This window comes from Diadema antillarum, unplaced genomic scaffold (genome assembly GCF_040938485.1).
Source record: "Diadema antillarum isolate AM-2024a unplaced genomic scaffold, OU_Dant_1.0 scf00000015, whole genome shotgun sequence".
Lineage (NCBI taxonomy): Eukaryota > Metazoa > Echinodermata > Echinoidea > Diadematoida > Diadematidae > Diadema > Diadema antillarum.
In genome coordinates this window covers 652,501-678,434 of record NW_027270904.1, presented here as the reverse complement: position 1 = coordinate 678,434, position 25,934 = coordinate 652,501, and the positions used below count along the sequence as shown (strand labels likewise).

Sequence of the window (25,934 nt, the reverse complement as noted above, 5' to 3'; positions counted from 1 at the left end):
AGAAGCACAAATTTATGTGTGCATTGTACTGATAAAAAGCCCTAGCTCAACGTTCCAACCAGCTATTGTGATCAAAATATACTGCACTGCAGTGAAAACGAACAGAATAGCGCGCGCTTCCACTCAGCTACCGTGTTGAAAAGAGGTAAATTACGCATGCGCACTACCGACCAAAAAATCGCGATGTTTCGTGAAGCTCAAACTTCGCATGCTTTTGCGCAAGTGTAAACGGTGGAACCAAAATATCGCGATTTTAAAAATCGCGATGTTAGTAAGTGTAAATGCGGCTGCTATCGTATTCCCAGTCAAGTGGTTTTGTTTAACCTCTACAACTTCAAAAGACCGGCATTTTCTGGCAGGAATTTCCTTGTTTTCTTGTCTTAGATCAGATTCCGTGGTTGTGCCGCAGCAGCAACAAACGTCATTGTTTTTCCACGTCGTTGACCAATGTGCTACGTTGCCAGTTTGGGTATAGTCACCTGTCACTGGCCCATTTTCTCAATAATTTCATTTTACTAATTAGCTTAACCACTTTCCACGCCAGACAGATTAAGCGCAAACGGGCTAACATAACGAAGGTACAAATGCATTGCCGCAAATTGTTCGCATAATGTGTTGCTTGAATGTATATACACCTCTGAGACAGAGGGCAAAAAGTATAGCGACGCATATTCGTGTTCCCGTGGGTTTTAGTCTCGATTTCTATGCCAATCCCCACCCCCCCCCCCCCAACACACATTAGAATACATTATCCTTTCTACATTTTACTCATTGTCACTCACACGTATATATCAACGGCCGGCGCCACGTTTTTGTCCCCGCCGAACGAGTTCGAGCAGGGGACTATGAAACGGGCTCCGTACGTGTGTGTGTCCGTGTGTCCGTCCGTCCGTCCGTGTGTCCGTCCGTCCGTCCGTCCGTCCGTCCGTCCGTGTGTCCGTGTGTGCGTCCGTGTGTGATCAAAATCTTCAATTTGCTACTTCTCTGTCATTTATGAGCCAATTTTGATTCTGTTTGCTTTATATGATAGCACTACATGGGAGCTTTGAAACTGCTACACAGAATTTCAGTCGTGACCTTTGACCTTGACCTTTGACCTATATTGTACATTTTGCTACAAAATGCTACTCCTTCGCCATTTCTAACCCGATTTCGATTCCGTTTGCTTTATGTGATGGCACTAGGTGAGGGCTTCAAAACTTCTACACAGAATTTTGACCTTTGACTTCTTTGACCTTTGACCTTGATTTTTTGACCTATATTGTACATTTTGCTACAAAATGCTACTCCTTCGCCATTTCTAACCCGATTTCGATTCCGTTTGCTTTATGTGATGGCACTATGTGAGGGCTTCAAAACTTCTACACAGAATTTTGACCTTTGACTTCTTTGACCTTTGACCTTGATTTTTGACCCATATTGTACATTTTGCTACGAAATGCTACTCCTTCGCCATTTTTAACCCGATTTCGATTCCGTTTGCTTTATATGATGGCACTAGTTGAGGGCTTCAAAACTTGTACACAGAATTTTGACCTTTGACCTCTTTGACCTTTGACCTTGATTTTCGACCTATATTGTGCATTTTGCTACAGAATGCTACTCCTTCGCCATTTCTAACCCGATTTCGATTCCGTTTGCTTTATGTGATAGCACTAGGTGAGGGCTTCAAAACTTCTGCACAGAATTTTGACCTTTGTCTTCTTTGACCTTTGACCTTGATTTTTGACCTATATTGTACATTGGCTACAAAATGCTACTCCTTCGCCATTTCTAACCCAATTTCGATTCCATTTGCTTTATGTGATGGCACTAGGTGAGGGCTTCAAAACTTCTACACAGAATTTTGACCTTTGACTTCTTTGACCTTTGACTTCTTTGACCTTTGACCTTGATTTTTTACCTATATTGCACATTTTGTTACAAAATGCTACTTCCGGCGGGGACATATGTTACGCACCGCGTAATTTCTACTTTTCCTTGTTTATTTTATTTTATTATTTTTTTTGGGGGGGGGGGGTTGATTTTTTGTTTTTTGGTTTGATCTTTTTTTAAGGGGGGCAGTTTGCCACTTCCGGGTTTCATCAGCTAACAAACAAAACAAAAAAGAGAGAGAGCGAAAAGGCCTTCAGCGTAACTTTCTGATTTCACTTCCGGGGTAAAAAAGTGGGGGGGGGGGGGGCAAGGTGAATACGCCCTATGTATTCCTATGTATTGTGCAAATAAGGTGGGAGGGGGCAGAGCGCGGGTCTTGATATCTGCTGAGTGTAATCAAGGAGGTACTAAAGGTTCGCCTGGATACCTCACGGTATATAATAATGATTCATCCTGGCTGAGTGTTCACCTATCGGCAGTGATCGGAGTTCTTTCTTATGGCAAGGCCTGATTTTTGTAACACTGTCACTTAACCCGTTCAATGCGGGAACCTGGTGGCCTGTCTACTAAGTCTATGGGGATTTCAGAATTTAGTATGGAATGGTTTAATAGCTGCAGGACATCATACCCTATGCTCACTGCTTGGTCCAAGGAACTGAATATCAATTTCATTTCGGTTGGTGGTCTGAAATCCAACGCATTCTGGGAGAGCCCCTTGACTCCGGTCACGGGTTTCATATATTTTACGATATGCACGCGATTCAGAATTCGAAAGGAAGCGCCAACTTCCCCCTGACAAGGAAGTCGGAAAAACGCGGCAAACATGACCCAAACAAGAAAAGTCCCTGAATTTGGCAGCAAGTTATTGTCAAAAGTCCAGCTGTTTATAAATGAAGGCGTGTGATTATGCTTTCGCTTCTTAATAACAATCTCTTCTTGGTAACGAGCCAATAAGTTAGCTCCAATAAACTGCTATACAGCACAACTGCGACTCTATCGGAATACTAAGGAAGTGTGACGTATCTCCTTTAGCGTGTACATGTATTAATGTCTGAACGACTAGCGAAACCATGCGTTCTGTAGACCTATTTATTGCATTATGATGAATTGATGTCCCAAGTTTAGTCGTTATCCATTAACTCTCGCCCCTGCTCAGTTTCTTGTAACAGACGAGTATTCTATGAGTATAGAAGAACGTTTCGTTTATCTCATCTACTACTTCCAAGCCGCATGGATCGGCGACCTTCGCAGATTTTGCGAGTCGTATGCAAGTCACACGTCCTTTGGGGTGTTTTTAGTCATTGATATGTACAATGCCTTCTATTACGACCGCCAACGCTTCGTTTCAAATCACTTCAAAGAGAGCGAGATCTATGGGGGATGAAGCTCATCCCTACATCATGGCGTGAAAATGACTCTCTTTTTTTTTCATTCACCAGAACATTATCACGTGATACTTTGTTTGTTTATTCATTTCACATACTCACGAGGTATAGTAATATGAAACGGTTCACACAGAGTCATCGGATAGACACCGCGACAGTCGTCATAAACATAGCGTCATTACCTATACGTTCGAAGAATGAAGATGAATGTCACATTTCTCTCATACAGACATAACATGATCAAATCTCGGCTCTCTCGCTTGCTTTCACTGCCAGCTTTACATGCTCTTTATTATCATATACACCGTGTGTGATTGATCATTATTGGTGTGCCTGTTTGTATGTCTGTGTGTATTGAAGTAAACCAGTGTGCCTGTACATGTCGAGACCCTGAAATAAATATGCATATTCTATGTGTGAGTATGTGTATGTGTCGGAGTGTGGAAGTGTGTGTGTGTTTGTGCTTTTGTGTGCGTATTCGTCGATCTCTATCCGAAACTTTGACATGAAAGAGATAAATCTTGTTGAACTTGCTGTCATAGACCGATATACCAAACAGACGTGGGTGTGGTTGAGCTCTCGCTTTGGATCCTGTAATCTATATGATAATGAACAGGTGCCTTTTAAAGGGCCGCGACAAAATAATTTGGCTTAAGCTTTCATCAACGAGGCTCCATGCTCCTGGTCGACGTCCGAGACGTCTTCACACAAGGTGACAACTTATTCACAAGGATGTCGTAGCGACGTTTCCGGCAAGCGCGGGGACTTCTCCGAGACGTCCTCTCAGTTGCGGAGACGTCTCTTTGACGTTAGTGCGCCATGGGTCTCCACAAGGTTGCGGAGACATCTTGGAGACGTCGCGGACAAAATTAGCCTCCGCGTCACGCGGCCGCAGCTGATGGAAACGTCGCGGAGACGTCTCCGAGACCAGCTGGAGACTGGAAAAAGTTTCGAAAGATTCGAACACAATTGATTCTAGTCTCCAGGATGCGTCGTGGAGACGTCGCGAGACGTCGCCCCCTAGTCCCCAGGCCAATGAGATCGTTGCACGCGTGCCGTAAAAAACTGCCACAATTATCATCATAATTATCTACTCATAGTAAAAGAGGAACTACGCCAGCGTTAAACCCTCACTACTTCAGATAACACTTTACCGTCAGACATCAATACAAGGTTTCCGAGTGGTCCGGAAATTAGCTCTCCTTGAGCTCGAGGGTTATGACTTCTAAAAGACACATGAAAACATTTCTTGTATTATCTCGTCGGCAGGAAAGGAGTAGGCTGCAGGCAAGGCCTGCTGTGGTCTGTGTCCCCAAATCTATAGCCTCACCAGTGAGGTGAGACACCTCTCTGGCCTCATGGACGATCCTTGCGCATTTCTGTCGATGAAAAGAGAATTTACTTCGACATAACGTTTACTTTAATAAGCAGTGCATTTCAACAACAACAGCAGAGAGAGAGAGAGGGAGATCAGTCACAACCTCTAGATTAATTTGTTCTTGGTCACTAAAGCCAAGGGGTGGTAAAGTGTTGGTTGAGATGGGGCTTCAGATGTCCAACTTCTTTAATAATAAAAGGTGGGACCCACATTTTATTAGGACCACTTTGTTTACTTTGTTTGTTTGTTTTGATATCTCAACAGTTTCAAAAGCGATTTTCATCACATAAACTTTGAATACCTCTATAATTGCATGATCTTTGACATTAATTTTCATAAGTGGTTTCTAATTATCTCACAAAATGTTAAGAGATGAATTCCCACCTCAACTAAAAACTATACCATCCCTTTAATTGCTAGTATCTGTCTGCGATATTCGGAGCATCACTCAATCCGACAGAGATCCGACAGAAAAACATTTAGGCCTATATAAGAAGCATCAATATTAATATGACTGTCTCCATCGGTTTGTACAATGGTCTCTGGCCTTCTTTGTATTAGAACAGTATATGACATCGATATTTCTCGCTGGACTAGAACAAAGCGAGAGAAGACCCGTCAAGTTTATTATCACACATGTCAATCATAATACTAACAGAAAGACGATACGGTAACTACAGGTTGGAACCTGAATGGACATCTTGTTATCATTCACTGCCTTGTGCTCAAGTTCATGCCCTCGGTGTAACTTCCGTGTTATTTTATTTGCGCGTTTGCCGGTAAACCTATCTTGTGTAAAGCAAAACACCGCCGTCAAGGCCGGACATGAAGTGCACTTGGTGGGACCGTGGTGTGAATGGATCGTATGTCTGCTTACACATCGCGCCTTATTACCTGGTTGAATGATCAGTGAGTGTTGCAGGCTCGAATACCTGTTCATTATTGGTCATCGTGTTATAAAGCTGCCCAGTCTGTTCACTTTTTGTCTCAATGTGTATACTTTTCCTTCGCTTTTTCCCAGATAATATTCCGTTGTGCCGACCCGGCTGACTGTGATCAGTGGATCGACGTCATCAATGACGTCATGAACGGCAAGATCAGCTGCAGGGTTGCGGAGGTAAGAGTTTTCACCGAGATTATACAACATGATAATCAAATGTATTCTACGAATGTATCAATGTGTGCTTTTGCATGTAGGATGTAGAACTTGGTATGTTTCTTTTCTTTGCGTGTCTCGTTTCGCATGCCGGACTCAGTAGACGCCTTAAATGCCAACTTCGCATATTCATAAAGTTATGCATCAAAGCGTGTGTATGTTACCGTTTTTGCGAATCTGAAAAATGTAAAAGAGGATACAAAAACTGTATTCAGTGCCAAGTGGGGATTAACGTGTATACCAAAGGGACTTCAATGTAAATACATAAAATCTACTATCGCATCACTACAATCAGACAGCGTTGCCTTCTTTATAATCGTGAATTTATTCTGTCATACCAATGAATTGGTCTCCGTAGTTGCCATTGGTAACTGCATTGCGTAAGAGACAATGGTATTTTAGGACACACATGTTCTGCTTCAGATATGCGTAGAAAGACAGCGGAACTTATCGCACTTTCAGCGATCAGACGAAATACATGGAGTTCGTAAACCTTTTCAGAACTCGGGACCAGTTTTGAAGGAGCAACGCCTCCACCACCATCGCTTTTGCACAACGATTACAATAATTATGATCTTGTTGGAGAACACTGTTGAGTGGAGAAAAGTAATCATCGTTCAACACGGTGAAAGGACGTATACACATAATCTGTGGGCTCCAGGGTTTCATCTTCAGTTACGTCTTGTTATGTAATGAGACTAAGAATCGCTCTGACAGAGGATAATTTGTTCTCTCTATACTATAATTATGGGGCATCCTCGGAGGTTCTATAGGACTGCAAGGACTTTTACCTTTTCATTATTCTTATGTAATGATTTCTCGTCTTAATTCATTACAATGCAAAACCTAACAAGCAAACGACTGAAACAAGAGTGAATGCACAGGTGAGAGTGTGTTACATTGTGGAGATGCAGCGAACTCGAGGGTATATCTACAATATTGGTGCAACATGCACAAGGCGAAGCCGAGTACATATTGCACGACATTGTGAATACAATATCTGAGAGGGTGCTGCATCTTGTAGTAACGTCACGAACTTAAACTTGTGCGTCATTTGTTTTATAAAATATGACTATATGATGTCAGCTGGTAAATCTTTGTTTTTCAATGCAATGGGGCCGCTCTCAGTGAATCAAGGCGATTGTTTGGGTTCGTGCCACGCACACAGGTAGCTCCACAGAGCAATCTGCCAAGGGATGACACGCGGTGCAGTTTTGGTATTATATTTTCTTTTTCTTCTTCTCCTTCTTCTTCTTCTTCTTCTTCTTCTTCTTTTGCACACTTGCATTGAAAAAAAAATAAAAAGGAAACAATGACTCATATCAGAGTTTCTGTTTGGATACATTCTTAAACCAATTTTATAAACACCTGTATCATTGACTCAATTTTAGATATCAGAGTGGTAGAACTATTTCTAGTGCAATGACGAGAACATGTGGATTGGGCTTATGGCCAATAAACGGGTAATCACTTTGACTCGTAACAGAATGTGAATGACTTGATATCACTGCTCATAGTATGTGGTCATATGTTTTACTTCATAATATTATGCAAAGTAAGCAATAGATCAACAATTGATTAATATAAATGGGTCATCCCGCTCCACAAAAATGTCAACGAAAAATGGAACGTAAAGAGGTGTGGTGCAACATTTAAAACCACAGCTGACACAGGTATTAGATTTTTTTCGTTTCTGTGTCAGGGACGTATGACAGTTTGTACAATGCTAAGGTATTTTCTGCGCTAATCGACGCTCAAAGCACACAAAAGGTTAAAGTCGTCTGCTCTGGCGTTCACACATCCCTTGACAGCCGTGGCGCGTCCCCCGTTCATTGAAAAATTGTCATTATCTCATTTTCATAATCCACCTACATTGAAGTGTACGCGCTCCAAAATTGCCTGCCGCTTCGCGCGAGCCCAGCGCTATGTTTGCTCAAGACCCCGTGGGAAAAGAAATTTGCGTAATAGTCTCTTTCGCAGGCTCCACATGAAAACAATTCGTGTCGGGTGAAGGTATGGGTTGGGCGTGCGTGGAAATTGTGTCGAGTTTGTGTCAAGAAATGAAAACTGTTTGTTGTTTTTTTTAGAGAGAAAAGAAACGCACTCTGGAATTAGTAGGGATGGATTTCAGCATATTCTATGGTGAACTACGCATCAATTTATCATCCTTTCACTCTGAGGTACAAAAGAAACTAAATACAAAATTGTACTAGTAATGTGTATAGCTGAGTTGATTTTCTCTGTCGCTCAAAATAGTATTAGATTATCATTTCACTTGTCGGATAAGGCGTAGACTAATCATTGGTCGCATCCGTCAAACGGGACTGGGATGCCGCGATTAATTGATTGCGAGAAGGTTGTGGAGAAGGCGCTGGGAGCTGTCAGGCGAGGGGAAGGTAACGGTCAAGGGTAAACACTGCGCCTCGAGAAAATGCCACCGCTTCGACGGTCGATGAAATAATTTACTCCTCTCCTCATCCCATCCTCATCCCTACTCCTACCATCATCCTCTCAATCTCTCTGCCTCTCCATCTCCTCCTCCTCCTCTTCCTCCTACTTTCCCCTTCGGCCCTCCGTTTGCATCATCTTTTCTTCCCTCGTTGGTCTTCTTTTTTCTTCTTCTCCTCTTCTCCTCTCCCGTGTCCATCCTATAATCTTTATTGTTGTTACCATCTAATTCTCATCACAATCATTAGTATCAGTATTTTGGTTTGGTTTAGTGTGGTTTGGTGTGGTTTGGTTTGGTTTGGTTTGGTTTGGTTTGGTTTGGTTTGGTTTGGTATGGTTTGGTTTGGTTTGGTTTGGTTTGGTTTGGTTTGGTTTGGTTTGGTTTGGTTTGGTTTGATTTGATTTGATTTGATTTGATTTGATTTGATTTGATTTGATTTGATTTGATTTGATTGATTTGAATTGATTTCTGCATTCCTTTTCGTACTCTAATGAAACACAGTCAACTGCACATAGCTATGGGTAATGTTTTGGAAGTATCAGTGGATATACTTGGAAACGGGTTGTATAACTAATGATTGACTTATATATACAGCATTATTTTTTTCTTAATAATAGCATTGTTGATATTTTTTCAACATAATTACCACTTCCATTAATATCACCGTCCATACTATCACTACTGGTCATTATCATTATCAAGGTCACCTTATCATTTATTAGCGCGGCAAGACTAATAGCTATTATGTTTAACACTCATTTTACTTACGTAGCGTGTTGGCATCGGGATTGGACTTGGAGTCATTATAATCGTCACTGAAATAGGCGGTGTATCGTGTATGTGTAAATCGTTATACATTACATCGGTCTTTCTTCGCATCACATTGCATATTCCGTCGCATTGCCCTGCGAAATAAGCAGTATTAACATTATTTTGTTTTCCATAATAATATATCAAAGTCGGGTATGATAAGAATTCGATTTGTGTTTTCAGAGTACGGCACAGTAAATCTCACTTTTTATGTCAGTTCAATGAATTAAATCTTATGGAGAGATAGTGACAGTTGCAAAATTGATATTTAGATCAAAATGACTTGGTATGAATTTGTCTTAATTATTTCATTCAACCCATCTATATATGGTTTCATGGGGGGGGGGGGGGTTCTCGTTGCTCTCTAGCTCCTCCTCCATCTCTTTTTCTTCCAGCCACAAGTGAATTTCCTTCAAAAATCTCATTCATCACACGCTGTCCAGACACGAGGATGAAGTTTACTCACTAATTTTACTCACTAATTCATCCTCATTGAGCACAGTCTAGATACGTGGCCCATCAGTCAATATCGTACGCCTCCAAGATTTTGGCTGACTCGTAAAAACTCCGTCTTTTTTTCTCTCATCCCATCAATTTTGTTTTTAATTACTTGACAAACGCCGATTGCTGGTCATCCAAGTAAGAAATCACCATCACCCATTTTGGGCCATAACTCCACTAGCTACACGCATCTCACAGATTGATTAAAACGCAACGACGTGATTAGCTTTAACGAATTTGTCTTTTCAATAGTCTTATTTAGTTTGTACCAAGAAACGTAAGTTTTTAATGAAATTCGCCACATGTATTTCGTGGTGAGAAATGTGTCCACACACATTATCATGAGCATTCAATGCGTATACCTTGCAAAAGCGGATTGTGTTCTATGGTAATGTTTTGAAGGAACGAAAATTTTGTTCGATTTATTGGCGATTTAGAATGACTGGTTTTTATAAAGTGCATGATTGTAACCACTATAATCAATTTTGTAAAATGAAAACCTAGATTCCTGAATCCCATATGGGGAGTGAAATAAAAAAAAAGAATGGATATGCACAAATGTTATATTTCGCGTAAATCCCTCAATGAAATAAAGGATTATCAACAGGTAACTGGGAAAATTAATGAAGGCCGAAAGTGTTTCGCCTGCATTTGAAAAAAAAAAAATCCTTCGGTAGAAAGAAAGGTATAGACGGATGTGCGAACAGACTAATAAAAAGAGCATGTGCTTTTATTGAAAGCATGATTAAATAATGATTTTAAAAAACTGATAGGTCTAATGAGGGACAGATCCCGAAATTGGAAGAGAGGGGCAGGAATCGTGGAAGAAAGAAATGTGAAGATTGACCCAAGGAAACGGAACAAATCTTCAGAGGGAGGAAGAGCAGGACACAAGGGAAAAGTAGCAGAAGAATATACACGAGGAAGAAGGAAGGACGAGGTAAAAAATAGGGAAAGGAACGAGAGAAAGGAGGAAGGGAAGATAACGAAAAAGAAAGGGGATGTGGTTGGCATTCAGAAGTCAAACATATCTTACAAATTTTAAGGGATTTTTTTTTCTTTAGAAGGTGGTGTACGAAAACAAAGGGACACGTTGGAATGGTGTTCTCCCAAACCTCATAGAAATAGGGCCTACACATACCTCCCCATTTGTCGAGATAACCGGGGAGGTGGGAACGAGGGATCATTGAGATAGCGGATGTCATGAACTGGCATGGTTGCTCTGAAGTATATACGGGATCTTATGTGCGTGCGTGCGTGCAAGGCCTACTAAAATAAATGAAGAAAAAAATTAATTAAAAAGCAGAAATGCAGTTTGGCAAAAAAAAATGAACAGCTGCAAATATTGAGTATGAATTCCTCTACAAACTGCATTTTGGTTGGAATATGAAAGCTTTTCTCATGGAATTTGAAGGGACTATCTATCGGTGCATGCTGTACAGAAAATATGTGATGTTTTGAGTAAAAAGAACTGGTAGTCTGTCTTTGCGAACCCTTGGACAGAATTTGAGCTGAAGAACCTCTCTTGGAAATTTGATGGATGATAAAGGGTATATCTCACTTCTTCAGGTTAGTGAAGATGAAACACCTCATTTCTCCAAGCTATTTTACAGATTTTTTTTTTTTTTTTTTGCATTTTGAATTTTAACACACGTCTCTATGGGGAAATATTAACCCGTGTGAGCCCTATACGGGATCTTATGTGCGTGTGTGTGTGCGTGCGTGTGTTGTGTGCGCGACGCTTTATCATGGCATTCTGTTTCATCTGCGTTATCTGCAAACATAGTGAGTCACTGCGAGATACTGTGTGTATGAGTGTGTGCCACACTGTGAGGAAGAAAGCGCATGGGAAGAGAAATTGGATGACAGGAGAAGAGAGAGACCTATGAGAAAGAAAGGAGAAATCGAGAGGGAAAGCGGGCACTCATTCCTAACCAAATCGGGGGCTTTTTTCACGCGGTTGTTTTATCCCGCGCTTTTATTGGCTAAATGGATGACCGGTCTTGTTTATAGAAAACCGAGATGGATAAAATTGCCTTTGATTATAATAGAGGCTATGGAATGGCGCCCGGGGGAAAAAAAAAATCTGCCCAAGTTGGATTTCGCGATAAAGAATATGTTTATCGCAATTGTCGGGCAAAAGAAGATTGCCATCACTTTTCATGTCAGCAAGACTCGGAACCAGCATTAGTAATTTCCAATGCGTTGATGTAGCTGAAGGAGGCGGAGTCCAGAGGGGTCTTCTTATTGGCCTCCTTGGTATATTGCGCCCTCATCGGGATATCCCCAGTGAGGCGAAAGCGTTCCACCTCCCTAGTATCCCACAGCATGTAGTTCATTCGTCTGGCTGCTGTTTATTTCCAAGGAATATTATTATTCCCAACTTCATCTATATTTCAGGCAAGAATGTCATCTTTCTGCTTCTATGGTACCTTCAAGTGTCATAGAGTATTTCTATAGTTAATCATTGATTCCAAGGTCAACATAATGCCCCATCTTGGGGTGTTTTTTTAAAATCCAAATTAAAGGAAAAAGCGATGCCAGCAAATTTGAAAAACAAACAAACAAACAAACAAAATAGACAAGAAAAGTGTTTATCGATTGAAGACCAAAACTATATTTTTAGCGCGTCGCTATAAAAAGACCAAAATTTTTAAAGAACAGAATTAAAAAAAAAAACGATGAAAGGTTGGATAAGGGCTATTAATATTGATGATGGATGTCCGACTACTGAAAGTACAGTCGAGTTGAAATCAGTTTGCGCGGTTTATTTTGGCATCAGAGTGCTGTGCATCAGTGGCGACTGCACATTATTTTTACATCCGCGTTTACCGTAAGCGCACCACTGAGATATTATGAAAGTCAAATTCACTTGGCCATGCTCCATTCCTTAATGTAATTATTGTATTCCTGGAAATTTTCGTCGGGATTTCGAAAGAAAAACGTTTCTTTCGCGACCATCCGACTCGGAATATTATCAAAGTATTCATGTCATAGCTATGTTTTAAGCTTTAATGATCATTGATACATTGTACTGATACAATATACTGATATTTCTTATATAACAGTTGGTAGACGTCTTACATTTTTCGGAGAAGAGAAAAAAATCACCAATAGTCAGCAATTTGTTCTGATATTCTTGAAATAGCACGTAGATTTGTCTCAAATTGACATTAATATCGTGTCCTAGAAAGCATGTATTCTCATAAGATTGTAAGATTGAGAGGCTGTGCAAACCTGTAGATTACTCTTATGAGATGTACACTGTAATTTATTTTCACTCCTGCAATTCACACCACGTGTCAGTCGTGTGGTTGTAATTAATGCAATTCATCGTCTTCTTCGCCCGTGGTATAAACGTTTCATTATTTTACAGTCACCACCCTCATGCTGTAATAATACGTGATTGTATTCTACCTTCTCAATCGTCGTAACGTGTCATAAAAGCGTCTATAATGAGGTACACATTTTTTTTCTTTTTCTTCTAGTTTGACGACGTGGTCGTGTCCACGGAAGCACTGACGCATCTCGGGAAGGCGAGGCCAAAGCACCAAGGCAGACGACCCCCGGGGAAGAGGGCAAAGCCGCGGGTAAGTATCAAAGGAGATACCAACCTTATCAGATAGTTATACGTCATGAAAAACAAACAAACAAACAAACAAACAAACAAACAAACAAACAAACAAACGACAACAACAACAACGAAAAATCGGAGGAAATGTTCAGTAGATATTGATTTGAGTGATTTTTTTAATACAAATTCACGACAAAAATGGTGACCGCGATGATTTAATATTGGGGCACCAACTCAATCACTTGGTGTTGCTATGGTACCCTTAGTGACCGTCTTGCTCATGTGACTTCATGAGAACTCTTCTTCTTTGACAAACTTCTTTATTATTTTTATTATGGCTAAGTTTGTCACTTTGAGTGTCAGTAGAATGGACGATGCCAAATGATATCTCCAAGATCATACGTTCTGTTTATTTTTGCACCGAAGTTTTATGGGTATATTTCCATTCTTGAAATATATGTTATAGGTAAAACTACTAGGAAGACAGGGGAAGAGAAACTGAAATTATGCAGGAACGCTCAATTACTTCATTTTGTCTTATCTTGAGGCACATTGTCAAAATCAGCGTACTAGGATCATTTTACGACAAGGACAAAGAAGGATGTTCGATACTTATAGAAGCCCGCCCTCAACTGACCGTCACTTTAAGTTGAAAGGCGACTGTGAGATCATTATTAGTCATGCAACATGTTCAAAGTTAAAGTGTACTTTCCCTCTCTATTGATAGCAGTCACCACACAAGGCGCCTAGTCATAGGTATTCGTATAGTTACTATACCATAATGAAGGAGTCAATATTTCGCAGCGGTCTTGACCGCGCATGCACGCCTCTGTCTGAGATGAAAATACTTAAATATCGCAATATATAATAATAATATCGCATGATAGTGATATCATAGTGTCCTGCGTTTGGTGACCTGCGGCTAGACCCTGCATGCTAATAATTTGGTACGATTAACAACTCGGCTTATGTGAGCGTTTTCGAATGGTAGCTGCCGATCTGCATTTAGTTTTCACTATATTGAGTAATTACGTTTTGCTTACGTTGCCCAGACAGGCAGAATAAACTTCATTTTCGCAAAATCACACGCCATGCGTGCTCACCCTATTAATCGCGTGAGGTACTCTGGCCCGCACGATCACCGATCTCTCACTTTTACGAGGCAAAAATCAAGGGTATCAAGTGAGAGGGGGCATAATTAATTTGGTTCGTGGTCGGTATTTAATAATATGCGTTTTGCGCACATGGTTAGAACTATATGCGTGAGCACGTGGATCTCATTGTCAGTTTCACACTGGCGAACATATCTGACTTATACCATAGCTATATCTACACTCACATTCTGATAAACAATGATTTGACGTAAATGACAGCTGTCTTTACCACCAAGTTAGAATGAAAATATTGCCTACATCACAGAGGTTACATAATCTTCGTCGCAAGTATTTTCTGTGCTATTGAGTGTCAACATTCCCACCAAACCAAATGTACAACCTTGAAATGTATATTAATTCTTTTGTTTGTTTGTTTTACATGTATATTAATATTTAAGCATTACTGGGGCCCCTATTTATAAGCACTGCTTCTACTGGGATTCCCACCATCAAGTTTAATTGTTTTCTGCTTTGTTTTTGTTTACTTTATATATAGTTATGTATCTTTGTGTATCTTTTTATTGTATAATCCTAAATTGATGGTGAATAAAACTGAACTGAACTGAACTGAACTGAACATAAATCAGTGTTGTCAGTATACTTCGCCTGGATACTTAAATTCATATTATCATATTTTTTATATCATTTATCATGCCCAAAAGCATGATTGAAGACCTGGCTACATATAGTATCGGAAGATGGGTGTTATGACTAAGATATCAAGAGAAAACATGGCTACTAACATCAGCATCACACTATCTCAAATAAGTGAACTTATTTTAAGACAAAAAGATGTGGTTGTTGATATCCCGTTCATATCACTATTACTCAGTCCTTCACCTTTTCAAAACGAGTTGAAACGAAAGCACGTCTCGTCACTCCCTTTAGCAAATTATTGCGATACGTCCGAGTTTGACGTGAACTTGCTGTTTTTCTGGACTTAAGAGAACACTTTCAGGTATACTTCAAACCACGCAGGATTAGCCTAAATCCAGCTTGAGCCTGACTGAAGGTCTGAACCAGATAGTGTCGTCGGTAGTCGGGGAAGCTTTACACATAATAATATCTCGCCTTTGGCCAGATAACCGAAAATAATCGAGAGGAATTTCATATCGACAACCTATGGTGCTGCTTTCTCAGATTAGCTTACCAGTTATGAAAACTTAACTTAACGCATACTTTTCTTTCTCTAATATTACTCATAACAACCCGAAGTTTGCCTTTAGCTTCCCTGATCCTTGCAAGCAATTGAACATGGGTCAAATTTTCTCACCCAATCTGTAGCACTGTGCGTGTTATTCAACGGTTCTGGCGTTATTAATGTATTTGTAAAGCGATATCGTACCCTTATTGCAATGGAAGTGACTCCCAATTAGTTTTGATGTCTACTTTTGAGAATGAGGTTTACACCTATTTGCTGTGTGGCTATACCAACGGTTTCTGTCTTTGCGACTATTATATATTTACCAAAGCACACTCCTCAAAAACTCCCTGTATACCAACAAGAAACTACATTTATGTGTTGTTCCTACTAAATTGTTTTCCCCTCCGATCGTGCGTTTATCGCAACAGTGATTGTCATTTTCCTTCCATCTGACGTCATACAGGTGACCACGCCCACGACGGAGATACAAACGTATGGGGAGGATGCGGATTCTGGGGTGGGTGCGTCGTCAGAGCTCCTTGCAACCCAAGCCACGGTGAGTGAATCTTCCTATTCTGCGTGCATTCCACGTGTCATGAAACGGTTCCGGTATAGCAAGTGTCAACATTATTGGTCATGCTGCATGAAATGTTGCGATTGATGTCACGTTCATCCAAGGAGGTTCAGGAGATGGAGTCACAACAGTCTCTTTGATCCAATGTTTGATGCCGTCACTCAAAAATATTTGAAGAATGTGCCAAACTGGAGCTGCCTCACAGATAGGAAGACGATATTGATTCATATGTCATTGCATAATGACCAGCCACTCTCTAAGATATGTCTTTATGATGGAGTTACTTTGAAAGATGAGCGGTAGCTGGTACATACAAGCCACACGCATAAAAGATTGATAAGATAAAAATCCATATTGCTCGTCTTTATATGTCTTTACACCAATCTGACAAATACACATGTAAATGAATGAAAGATTATACCTGAATATGATAACGTATCAGTTTCATGTTTTGTCGGAAGTGATCGGAAAAATTATAATATCGGCTTTCCAGTGAGGGTACAGTTTCAACCATTTTCACCACAAACAGCTCACATGTACGTTTTTGCAAGTATATCCGGATGGGATCTGCTTTTCTTTCATATGCTTTATCATCAGGATAAATTTCATTGCACTAAAAAAATAAACTAGCAAAATATAGCCGACATTATGCTAGCATTCAAAATGAATCTTCAGATTGCTCAGAAAGACGGCAGCATCGAACCGCAATCATTAGAGCACATTAATTATGCACCTGTGGAATTGTTATGTACACCAATAGGCAACTAACAACTATTTGAATAGTTACAGCCAGTTGGAACCCCATCTCTTCAACTACCTTGATTCATCTTAAGTGAACGGAACATCAAAACAAGCATATTTCAATATGATGCACGGCCGGCGTCACGTTTTTTTAAAAGCTAACAAGAAAAATGAAAAGGCCTTCAGCGCAACTTCTGCTGCCACTTCCGATCAACTAGCAAGCCAAAAAAAAGGCCTTCAGCGCAACTTTATGGTGCAACCGGGTTACTAAAAAGGTATTGTGTTTCATCGGCTGGCAAAAGAAAAACACACACACACACAAAAAAAAAAATAGTGCCACTTCCAGGGTTATAAAAGTGGGGGGGGGGGGAGGCACAGTGGTTACACCCTATGTATTCCTATGTCTTGTGCAAAAAAAAAAAAAAAAAAAAAGTGGGGCCGAACTTTATTTTTCTCATTTTCCACGCTGGGCAAACTGTCAGGACACCAACATTATTGAACAAAACCACCTCATAACCATAACATCATTATCTGTAAAAGGTCCTCGCATTCAGTTGCTAATATTTGTTGTGAAAGACTGCAATTATTATTTATCATGTGTGATATCCAAAATAAAGTTATAAAGTATCAACATGATCTCTGTTTTGTTTCTCTAGATCAACAAGGTGGACGATATCGAGGTAGAAGATGGAAACCTTGACGCAACATCGCCATGCCAGGACGCAACATCGCCATGCCAGGACGCAACATCGCCATGCCAGGACGCAACATCGCCATGCCAGGAACCCCAGACGACCCCCGTTGTCCAGGTGTCGTCTCCCAGCGACAATGTGATGGACATTGACGAAGATGGCGCCGTCCAGAAACCCGACAAGATGTCCGCCCTACAGAGACTCAGGCGGAAGAAAAAAGACGGAGGCGAAGGGAAGACGCCCAAAGCAGACAAAACTTCCTCGCTGATGTCTCGTCTTGGTGCGCGAATTTCACGTGCTTTTACCAGTAGTCCCGTCACCACTTCCGGTCAGACAACCGAACCTGACGCGGGGAAGAAGGTGGAGAAAGTACCCTCCGATACATCAGACGGCGGAGCGAAGTCAGGTGACTCTGATGCCGGAAGTGACGTCGAGGCTAAATCTTCCACTCCTCAGGAGCCAGTTGTGGAGGTGTCAACCAAAACCAAAGAGGGCCACGGTATGGTCATCAAAGAGCTCATGAAATCAGACGCCCTGCAGGCAGCCATCCGAAAAAGGAAGGGAGCCAGTGACGAAGATTTAACGAAGGATGCCGAAGAATCACGATCCCGACGAGACTCGGCGAAGAGCACCGAAAAGGCCGAGGAATGTACGCCTTCGGCATCGGAGGCTGCCAAGGAACGACCAAATGAACAAGCCACAGACAAAGCAAAGGACGAAGATAAACGTGAAACAAAAGATGAAACAAAGGAAGGAGCGAAAGACGATTCAAAAGACATAGCGAGAGAAGGAATGGTGGATGATCCAAAAGAAAAAGCGAAAGAAGATGTGAAGGATAAAGCACAAGAAGAAGCAAAAGAAGGAGTGATAGACGATGCTAAAGATGTATCAAAAGAAGGAATAAAGGGTGATGCAAAAGAAGAAGCAAAAGAAGGTGTAGAGGGTGACATCAAAGACCAAACAAAGGATGATATTCGGAGGGAAGATTCGGAAACACCAAGGCCCAGTGATTCTGCAGAGGTTGAGAGCAAAGCCAATGAGGCAGTGGCGGCCTGTGATGCAGACAGTATCCCAGACCAAAAAGACCAGCCTGATGGCGATAGTGCCAACAAGGAAACAAAAGAACAGTGCCCGTCAGACACACCTCAGCCGGCGGATGAGAGTGGAGAGAAGGAAAAGGAACCTGTGAGTGGTGACGAATCCGCGAAGGGGGCGGAGAAGGAGGATGATGAATACCGAGAGGAGTCGGTGGTTGCCAATGGTGACGGGGATGTGCAATCAGCCGACAGCTCCGCGGGAGTAGGTGAGGAGGAGGCGGAGGATAAGAAGACGGAGGATGGAGGTGCATCGACTGTAGAACTCACAGAGGAGACGCAGGCCGACAGCGAACAGGTGAAAGGTGATGGAGAAAGCAAAATCAGTACAAACCAGGAAAAAGAAATGAAGAACGTGGAGAGGGACAAAGAACACGACCAGGAACCTGTACTGACTAACGGGGAGGTGGCTGATGGAGATAAGATAGAATCGTAGTTTTAAAATGTCACTTTTGTATCGCCAAATTATTGTCACGTACATCAAGATTTTTTTATTGTCAGATTAAGTGATAACAAATTATTCTAAATCTTCTCTCGTATGTTAATACAAGTGATAAGGTACCGCTAGGTATTTATTTAAGCATGTCGTGCCGTGTGGCACTAGTACTAAAACGCAGTCGTATTACGATTTTGGAATGATGCATTTAATCAGAAGTGCACGGGTTTGAACAATCCATCCATGTGTTTCGCTGTTTTGTTCTTTTCATGCTATTGCTACTGTACCATATTATTATCACGTTTACTTCACATCATATTATTTTCTAGTCACGTCCCACAGAATTTTTAAGCAAAGCCTTGACATTTAGAATGATCGTGGCACTAGGAAAGATGCGCTCCTCGTGCACCTACAAATATTTTTGCCAAAGGCAGTTGATGAAGTGTGCCGTGGTCCAATTAAGTCCAATAAGACGAGTGGGAGTGTTAGCACAAGAACTTACGATTGTTCCTTGAAATTCTAGTCGTTTAGTCGCTCGAATACCAATGGAATGGGGTTAACTGTGTGGTAAACAAAAACACACGCAAAATTTCAGAAGCTAGAAACATGTGAATTCTGTTGAACTATTGAACAAAGTCTGCATCTACATATGACACATCCTGTTACTATGGGGTAGGTGTGACCTCCTTATTAAATTGCACCTAAATGCAATTAGTGCTTGATTTTCAGATCGAAATATTATTTATGTCAAAATTTCGGCCGGGGGGGGGGGGGGGGGGGACGCGTCCTCACTTACCCCACGGTCGGTAGCTTCACTCCTCCAAAGGTCCTTCTCTTTCTAGTCTAGTATTGCACCCCTAGTAAACTTTCAGTCATGGGCTTACAACACTACTGCATAGAAGAGGCAATTCAAAAAGCATGTTCTTGTATCTAACAACATATTTGTTGCTCAGCTAGTGTCAAGCTCAGAGGCGAAGACGACATCGAATGTGAAAAACGTACTCATCTTGCCTGATTGACATGCTGTATTTGACAGCGCGTCGTTGATGGTGGCGCATTTTCCTCAAGCTTTCATAGACATGTATATTATTATGTGGTTAATATTCCCGTATGGATGGAAAGTAAGAATGCCATTATGAAGGATATACGAGCAGTGCAACTGGCTTAGTGTAACATGACGTCTTCATATTGCTTTTCTTTGTCCACGTCGCATTCCCACAGTGCACCAGTTTCGCTTGCACTCTGACCTCTGTGCAGATAAGCTACCCAATGTGTATAGAGTAAGATACAAGATACGTCATGAGATTAACTGTCATTGTGGCATGTCGTCACATTGCCGATAATTTTGTGATCTGGGGCATATTACACGGACATGTGGAATCGTGTGCCGTTCTTGATAGCGCTGGCTTCCTTTGAAGATTATTACGGGCGTTTCACCGAATGCAGTCGCAGAAATCAATGTAACCTAGATGAGGTTATATAATTGTAACCTATTATATTTAAAAGGTTTTTAAACGTTAAGTAAATTTGGACATTGCCCTTTTTTTCACTGTGAAAAATGATGTGTTTCATGTCACCCTCTCGAGATAAAACAGATGCGCCGATGAGAATACATAACAACTGCATAAGAAGGATATCGCTTCAGTATCAGCATTTCAACAAACCAAGGAACAACAGGACACAAGTAATGAAGATAATTCAAAGAAAACACAACTCTTTCTCTAGGGCCTACTCTTAGGCCCACATGCTCGTATCCGTTGTAGTAATAGTCTTCGAGGCCGCTAGGTTTAACACGATTTCGTGCTGCTGTGGATTATGATGGCCAAACAGTAGTTATTGACTGGTTCGTTGTTTATTTCTTTGTTTATCTTTCACTTTGAATTTTCTTTTTCTCCTGTCTTCCCTTCTTTCTGTCTCCCCTTCTTCTCCCCTTCTTTCCTTCCTGTCTATTTTTTTTTTGTTTGTCTGTTGGTTGTTATTTGATTTGGGAGACATCACGGGAAATGTGTAGCCAATGAGAAGCCGGTATCCATCGAACGCGACATGAAGGGTGACAAAGAACTCGAGTATCCGATTCAGGCCTTCTCAATCTCCTAGAAATGGCGCGGTTTAGTGTCAGCTTCAAGTGCATTCCAATCAAGATGACGTCAGTTAGGTACCAGGCAGAGTTTAGTAAACAAATAAACAAACAGTCGTGTTCATAACCAGAGCATCTTACACGTTACTTTCGTCTAACATTACAGTTACATGCTGTGTGTGAATTTGCGTTTCGGCCAAAATATTAGCGAGCAAAATATTAGCGAGCTATTAGATCTGCGACGCGAACGCTAGGACGACGCAGTTTCCCCGATTTGGTAATGGAAACAGCTGTCTCGCGCATGTGCAGAACACGATTTTTGCCTAATTAGCGTTGTCTTGGCGTTCGTGTCGCAGATCTAAAGCTCGCTTTTGTCCCGTACGTTACGCCTGTATGCATGAATAAGAAATGTGATCTGCCCGAAGAGATTGCACACAGTTTCTGTGGATCTATCTCTCTGTCACGCTTTCTGTAAGTTTCGATGCAATATAAGATATCAATTTTATGGAGGTCCCGTGTATGAGAGAGTCACAGCTCATGCACGTAAAAGATCCCGCTTCATTCATTCATCGCAAAGAGCAGGATGTCTAACCCGGTGAAGTGGTCCCACCCCACATCCAACTGGACCCCATGGAAGACCAGCTTAGTGTAGCTGAATATAGGCTATCCAGCCATCTTCACGGATGGAAAATGAACAACAACAATTTTCGTTCAGACAAGTCCGTATAGCATCCATTATTCATTATCCATTATCCCCCCCCCCCCCCCCCCCCCGGTCTTGTCTAGAGGAGAAAATGTGCCGAAATAATTTAGAATGATGTGGAAATTTCAGTGGGGAGGACATGTGATTTATGTTTCGTTTTTCATAATTATGTCAAAGACTCATATTACATTTTTTTTTTGTGAAACAGAGCTGTGTAATGGTGCTAGAGCTGAAAGTTCCTTTTGCTATTTGCTATAATAGTCCGTGTACATTATTATACGGGTATTTCGAGTGCCGAGTAGGCCTACTCTTACTGATTACCGTCATGTGATGTGGATGACATTTAATGTCAAAATGCACACATGGTTTTGTTCAACCACGTGTTGCTCAGCATGACACACAAAAGCTGATATCTTGTGCGAGTATATAATACATGTATTTTGATTTGCAAGTGCCATGTTTCTTTAGAAAAAAAAAAGTTACATCATACCAATCCAAAAGCACGAAAGCGTGCGCACGCACACATACAGAACACCTGTGTTTTCGGAAACGTCTGTTTAGTATATACATGTAGTAGTGACTCCACATGTAATATGTTTAAGGGGATGTTTGATTACCTTTTTTTAAAAACCCTTTTCATTTTTGTAAGATCGGTGTCAGACTGCAAATGTCTTGTGCATGTATTCTATGAGATAATGTGTGGCCCCTGACAATGTTATGTGTCCAACTTTCCCCTCGAGGCGGTGACATTAGAACGCACTATGCTCTGCAACACAGGGCATACACCATTTTGCCGTTTTATCATCTCCCTGACTGAGTACCATGGACATGTTGGGGGTGACGAGATCATGCTACGATGGGCTTCCGGTGTCGTAGCCGAATTCATCCGCCCGCCGAAATGTTGGGGTACATAATGGGCAACCACACCCGCACGAACATCAGCATACACGCCACCAAAGTGTATACCAAAGAAGTGAGAACGCGTGCGTTTGGACAAACGGACATGATTGTTTTGAATGAAATCATTCAATCCTTATATTTCTACGAGGACTGGTGAAGATTCTATTGCATCATTGTTTGTCATGTAGGACACGCCCCCATGATCTGAAGTATGGGGTCGATGTTTGAAGGGGATCACTCTTTGTGTGCTCATCGACTTGACTATGAAGCTGGAGCGTTCATATTTGGGATTCGATACATCGTATGTTGTCAGACCACTGTGGTTTACATCAAAGGCTTGTACTATTCTTGATACATGCACTCTATAATCTATGAGTTATATTTATTTTCATTTCTTTCAATGTGCACCTCTGTCTTTTATAGCATATAACATCGGCACACACTCGCATAAATGTTCATAATCTTATACACGTACTGTAGCAGTTGACAATGTGCAAGTGTTGAAAGTCTCTTAGCTGCAATATCATAACTGTACAAATTACTTTATTTCACATATTTCTTGGACTACAATCTATGTAACCTTTCATTATATCTGTGTAACTGAGTTTAAAATGCCTTTTTATTATTTGAATCTTTCATTTTGTACCCAATCTGATTTCTTTTGCTCTTATTTCAGTAGGCTTCATCATGTACTGCGCCTTATCCTTATTATTTGCATGATTCTTTTTTTTATATTTATATATAATTATGAGATATATATACCTGTATTAGCGATGTATGATTTTCAGCAACAGATATTTCGCATTTGTAAATCATCGTAGTTTTCATCGATCAGCAGTCTGCATCTTGCCTTTATCCTCTGTCTTGCCAATGAATCGATCAAGTATTGTCGTGGACTCATGTACTGTCACACTATGATAATGATACAGTAAGCAGTGGCACAAAATAATATCGATTAATCGGCTCAATATAAACCGATCGAACGATTAATTTAGTGGAAGTAATTCGAATTTTAGGGGATACTTCTAGGACAAATGTACGAACGTCATTGCTTGGTCTCTCAGTTATTTTCCTACTGATTTACTTTCGCTGATACACTGATGCTGTGTCAGGCATGGCTGAGGAAATAATACCCTTGGCACAGCCTATGGGATTGTCATGGACATTGTATATCAGACGGGAGAAATACATAATGATGTTAACACAATTAATTATTGTCTGTTAATAAGTTGTTGGTCCATCGTATATTATGTAAACCCAGAAGCACTAGACCAACTTTTCATACTTTTTTTTTCATCTTCTGGAAATATTCCTGCTGGGGTCAAATCAAATTGGATATCGATTGTCACAGAAAGGTACCAAGATTCATAAAGACATTTTTGGATTATTCTTGCTACTACAACAACCCACCCCCCCCCCCCCCCCCGAAAAAAAAAAACTTTTCTCAGCTGGAGATCGTTCCTGTTCCTTGTGTTTTCATGGCGAAAGAGTTGCAGTTGCTTTCGTGCAACTTTTGTTGCTAAGTCTGGGCATGAGTTGGTTAACGACGGAATACTTCATGGGGAAATACGTGCATACAAAGTTCTGAATGACTGACACGTGAACGTCACTTATGGTGGCGCCCTTGAAAATTGATCGTTGTTATATGAAAAATAATATTTACCGGTAATTCACGCGTTCAGTCAGCTATCGGCACAAGTTAATTTATTATACAAAACACAGCGTGGATTACGATGGCACTCAATACAGATAATTGGGGGGAAATTGTTGTTCTTTGTTTGCTTCAGTTGTACTTTAATGGAGCACATGGTGGATTTCCTATAAGGTAATATTTTCCAGTATCCATCATATATAGTTACATCTGATTCAGTTATTACAAATTGTAGCTTTACATACGATGTATAATCTACGCAGTTGTCAAGCACAGGGGAAGATGCTTCTGATCGAGAACGTAACTTTTTTTCGGATGTCACATTGCTTTAAGTCACAGATTGTGAGTGTTGTCGAGTAAACAAAGCTGCTTTTTCCCCTTTAAGATGAGTTAAGACGAAGTTTTGGTTGCTTGTTTGTTTGTTCGTGGGTATTTGTTTGTTTATTTATGATATGTTTTTATATCTAATCTCGCAACCACGGTGCAGTTTTTATATCTAATCTCGCAACCACGGTGCAGTTATGTTTATAAATTGTCACACCTGCTGTTTTGTTGTTTGGCAGATGGCAGACGGCCTATTAGCATGTGGTGAAGAGCTGCAACCTGTAGTAGAGTTGGATTTGCAACCTCTCTTCAGTGAACGTACTTTGCGAAAAAAACTGTGTACGGATGTTCGTCTAGGAATATATTCTAGTCAATTTTGTACCTTATCCGCATGAGATCTAAAAGAATTAGTTCACAAATCTTGTCTTATGTCACTGTATGCTAAAAAAGATTTGTGAAGATTTTCTGCCTCGAGGGATGCCCTCGATTGAGAATTCAGATGATGTAGAATCGTTATCATTTGCCTCCTTTAATTTATACGATACATTCTTCATAAGCTTTGAACGTTTGCTTGATTTCAACGTTTTCACACTGGATGCAATATGGTGCAGTATTGAAAAGACACATAGTGTACCTATTGTGATAGCAGAGTGTGTAGTCTGTCTGCTGTTAAGTCGATGCAGTGTGCTTTCGTTTTATCATTCTGATCGAATTTCAATTTTGTGAAACGTTATTATTCGTCATGTTTCCCTATCCATATACCGTGCTTCTTCATTCTGACCTTCCACTGTCGAAGCGTGCGGTTTTCTAAATTGGAACACCTTGTACAAGTTTATGAAACGACAAAGGAAAAAAAACACGCGCACAGACACACATCTCGATGTCTTCACTGAAGCCTGTACTAAAGGACAATGTACTCTATTATCAAAAGTTTTTTGTATGTCCGTGTATAGTCAGGCATTACTTTTCTAAATAAAAGAGTTTCATTTCTGAACCACCGAATCTTTACAATTGTCGTCTTATGTTGTCTATTAACTATTGCATTTGTGTGTGTGTGCGTGTGAGTGTGTGTGTGTGTGGGTGTTATATTTTAGTAAACAAATAATGCACATCAGTGATGAGAACATTAGTAAAAATTACCCGGGTGCACGTCACGAGACCGACACTCACGAGTCATACAGCCCACGGGTCATACAGCTCACAAGTCATACAGCCCATGAGATAAGAGACAGCTCACGAGTCATACAGCCCATTAGTTCGACACTAAGCTAACAAGGCCCACGAGACCGACACATTAAGCCCCGTGTTGTATCTGT

The 25,934-nt window shown here is 40.9% G+C and overlaps 1 protein-coding gene across 1 annotated transcript in view; it reads left to right on the top strand.

The window, feature by feature from the left end:
• LOC139723598 (uncharacterized) overlaps positions 1-19,696 on the top strand; it is a 71,802-nt gene extending 52,106 nt beyond the window's left edge. The window contains exons 4-7 of the mRNA XM_071634833.1: positions 5,660-5,755; positions 13,043-13,144; positions 15,890-15,982; positions 17,398-19,696. Coding sequence (XP_071490934.1) covers positions 5,660-5,755; positions 13,043-13,144; positions 15,890-15,982; positions 17,398-18,963 — 1,857 coding nt within the window. The 3' untranslated portion in view covers positions 18,964-19,696. The remainder of the gene's footprint in view (positions 1-5,659; positions 5,756-13,042; positions 13,145-15,889; positions 15,983-17,397) is intronic.
• The last annotated feature ends 6,238 nt before the right edge of the window (positions 19,697-25,934 follow it).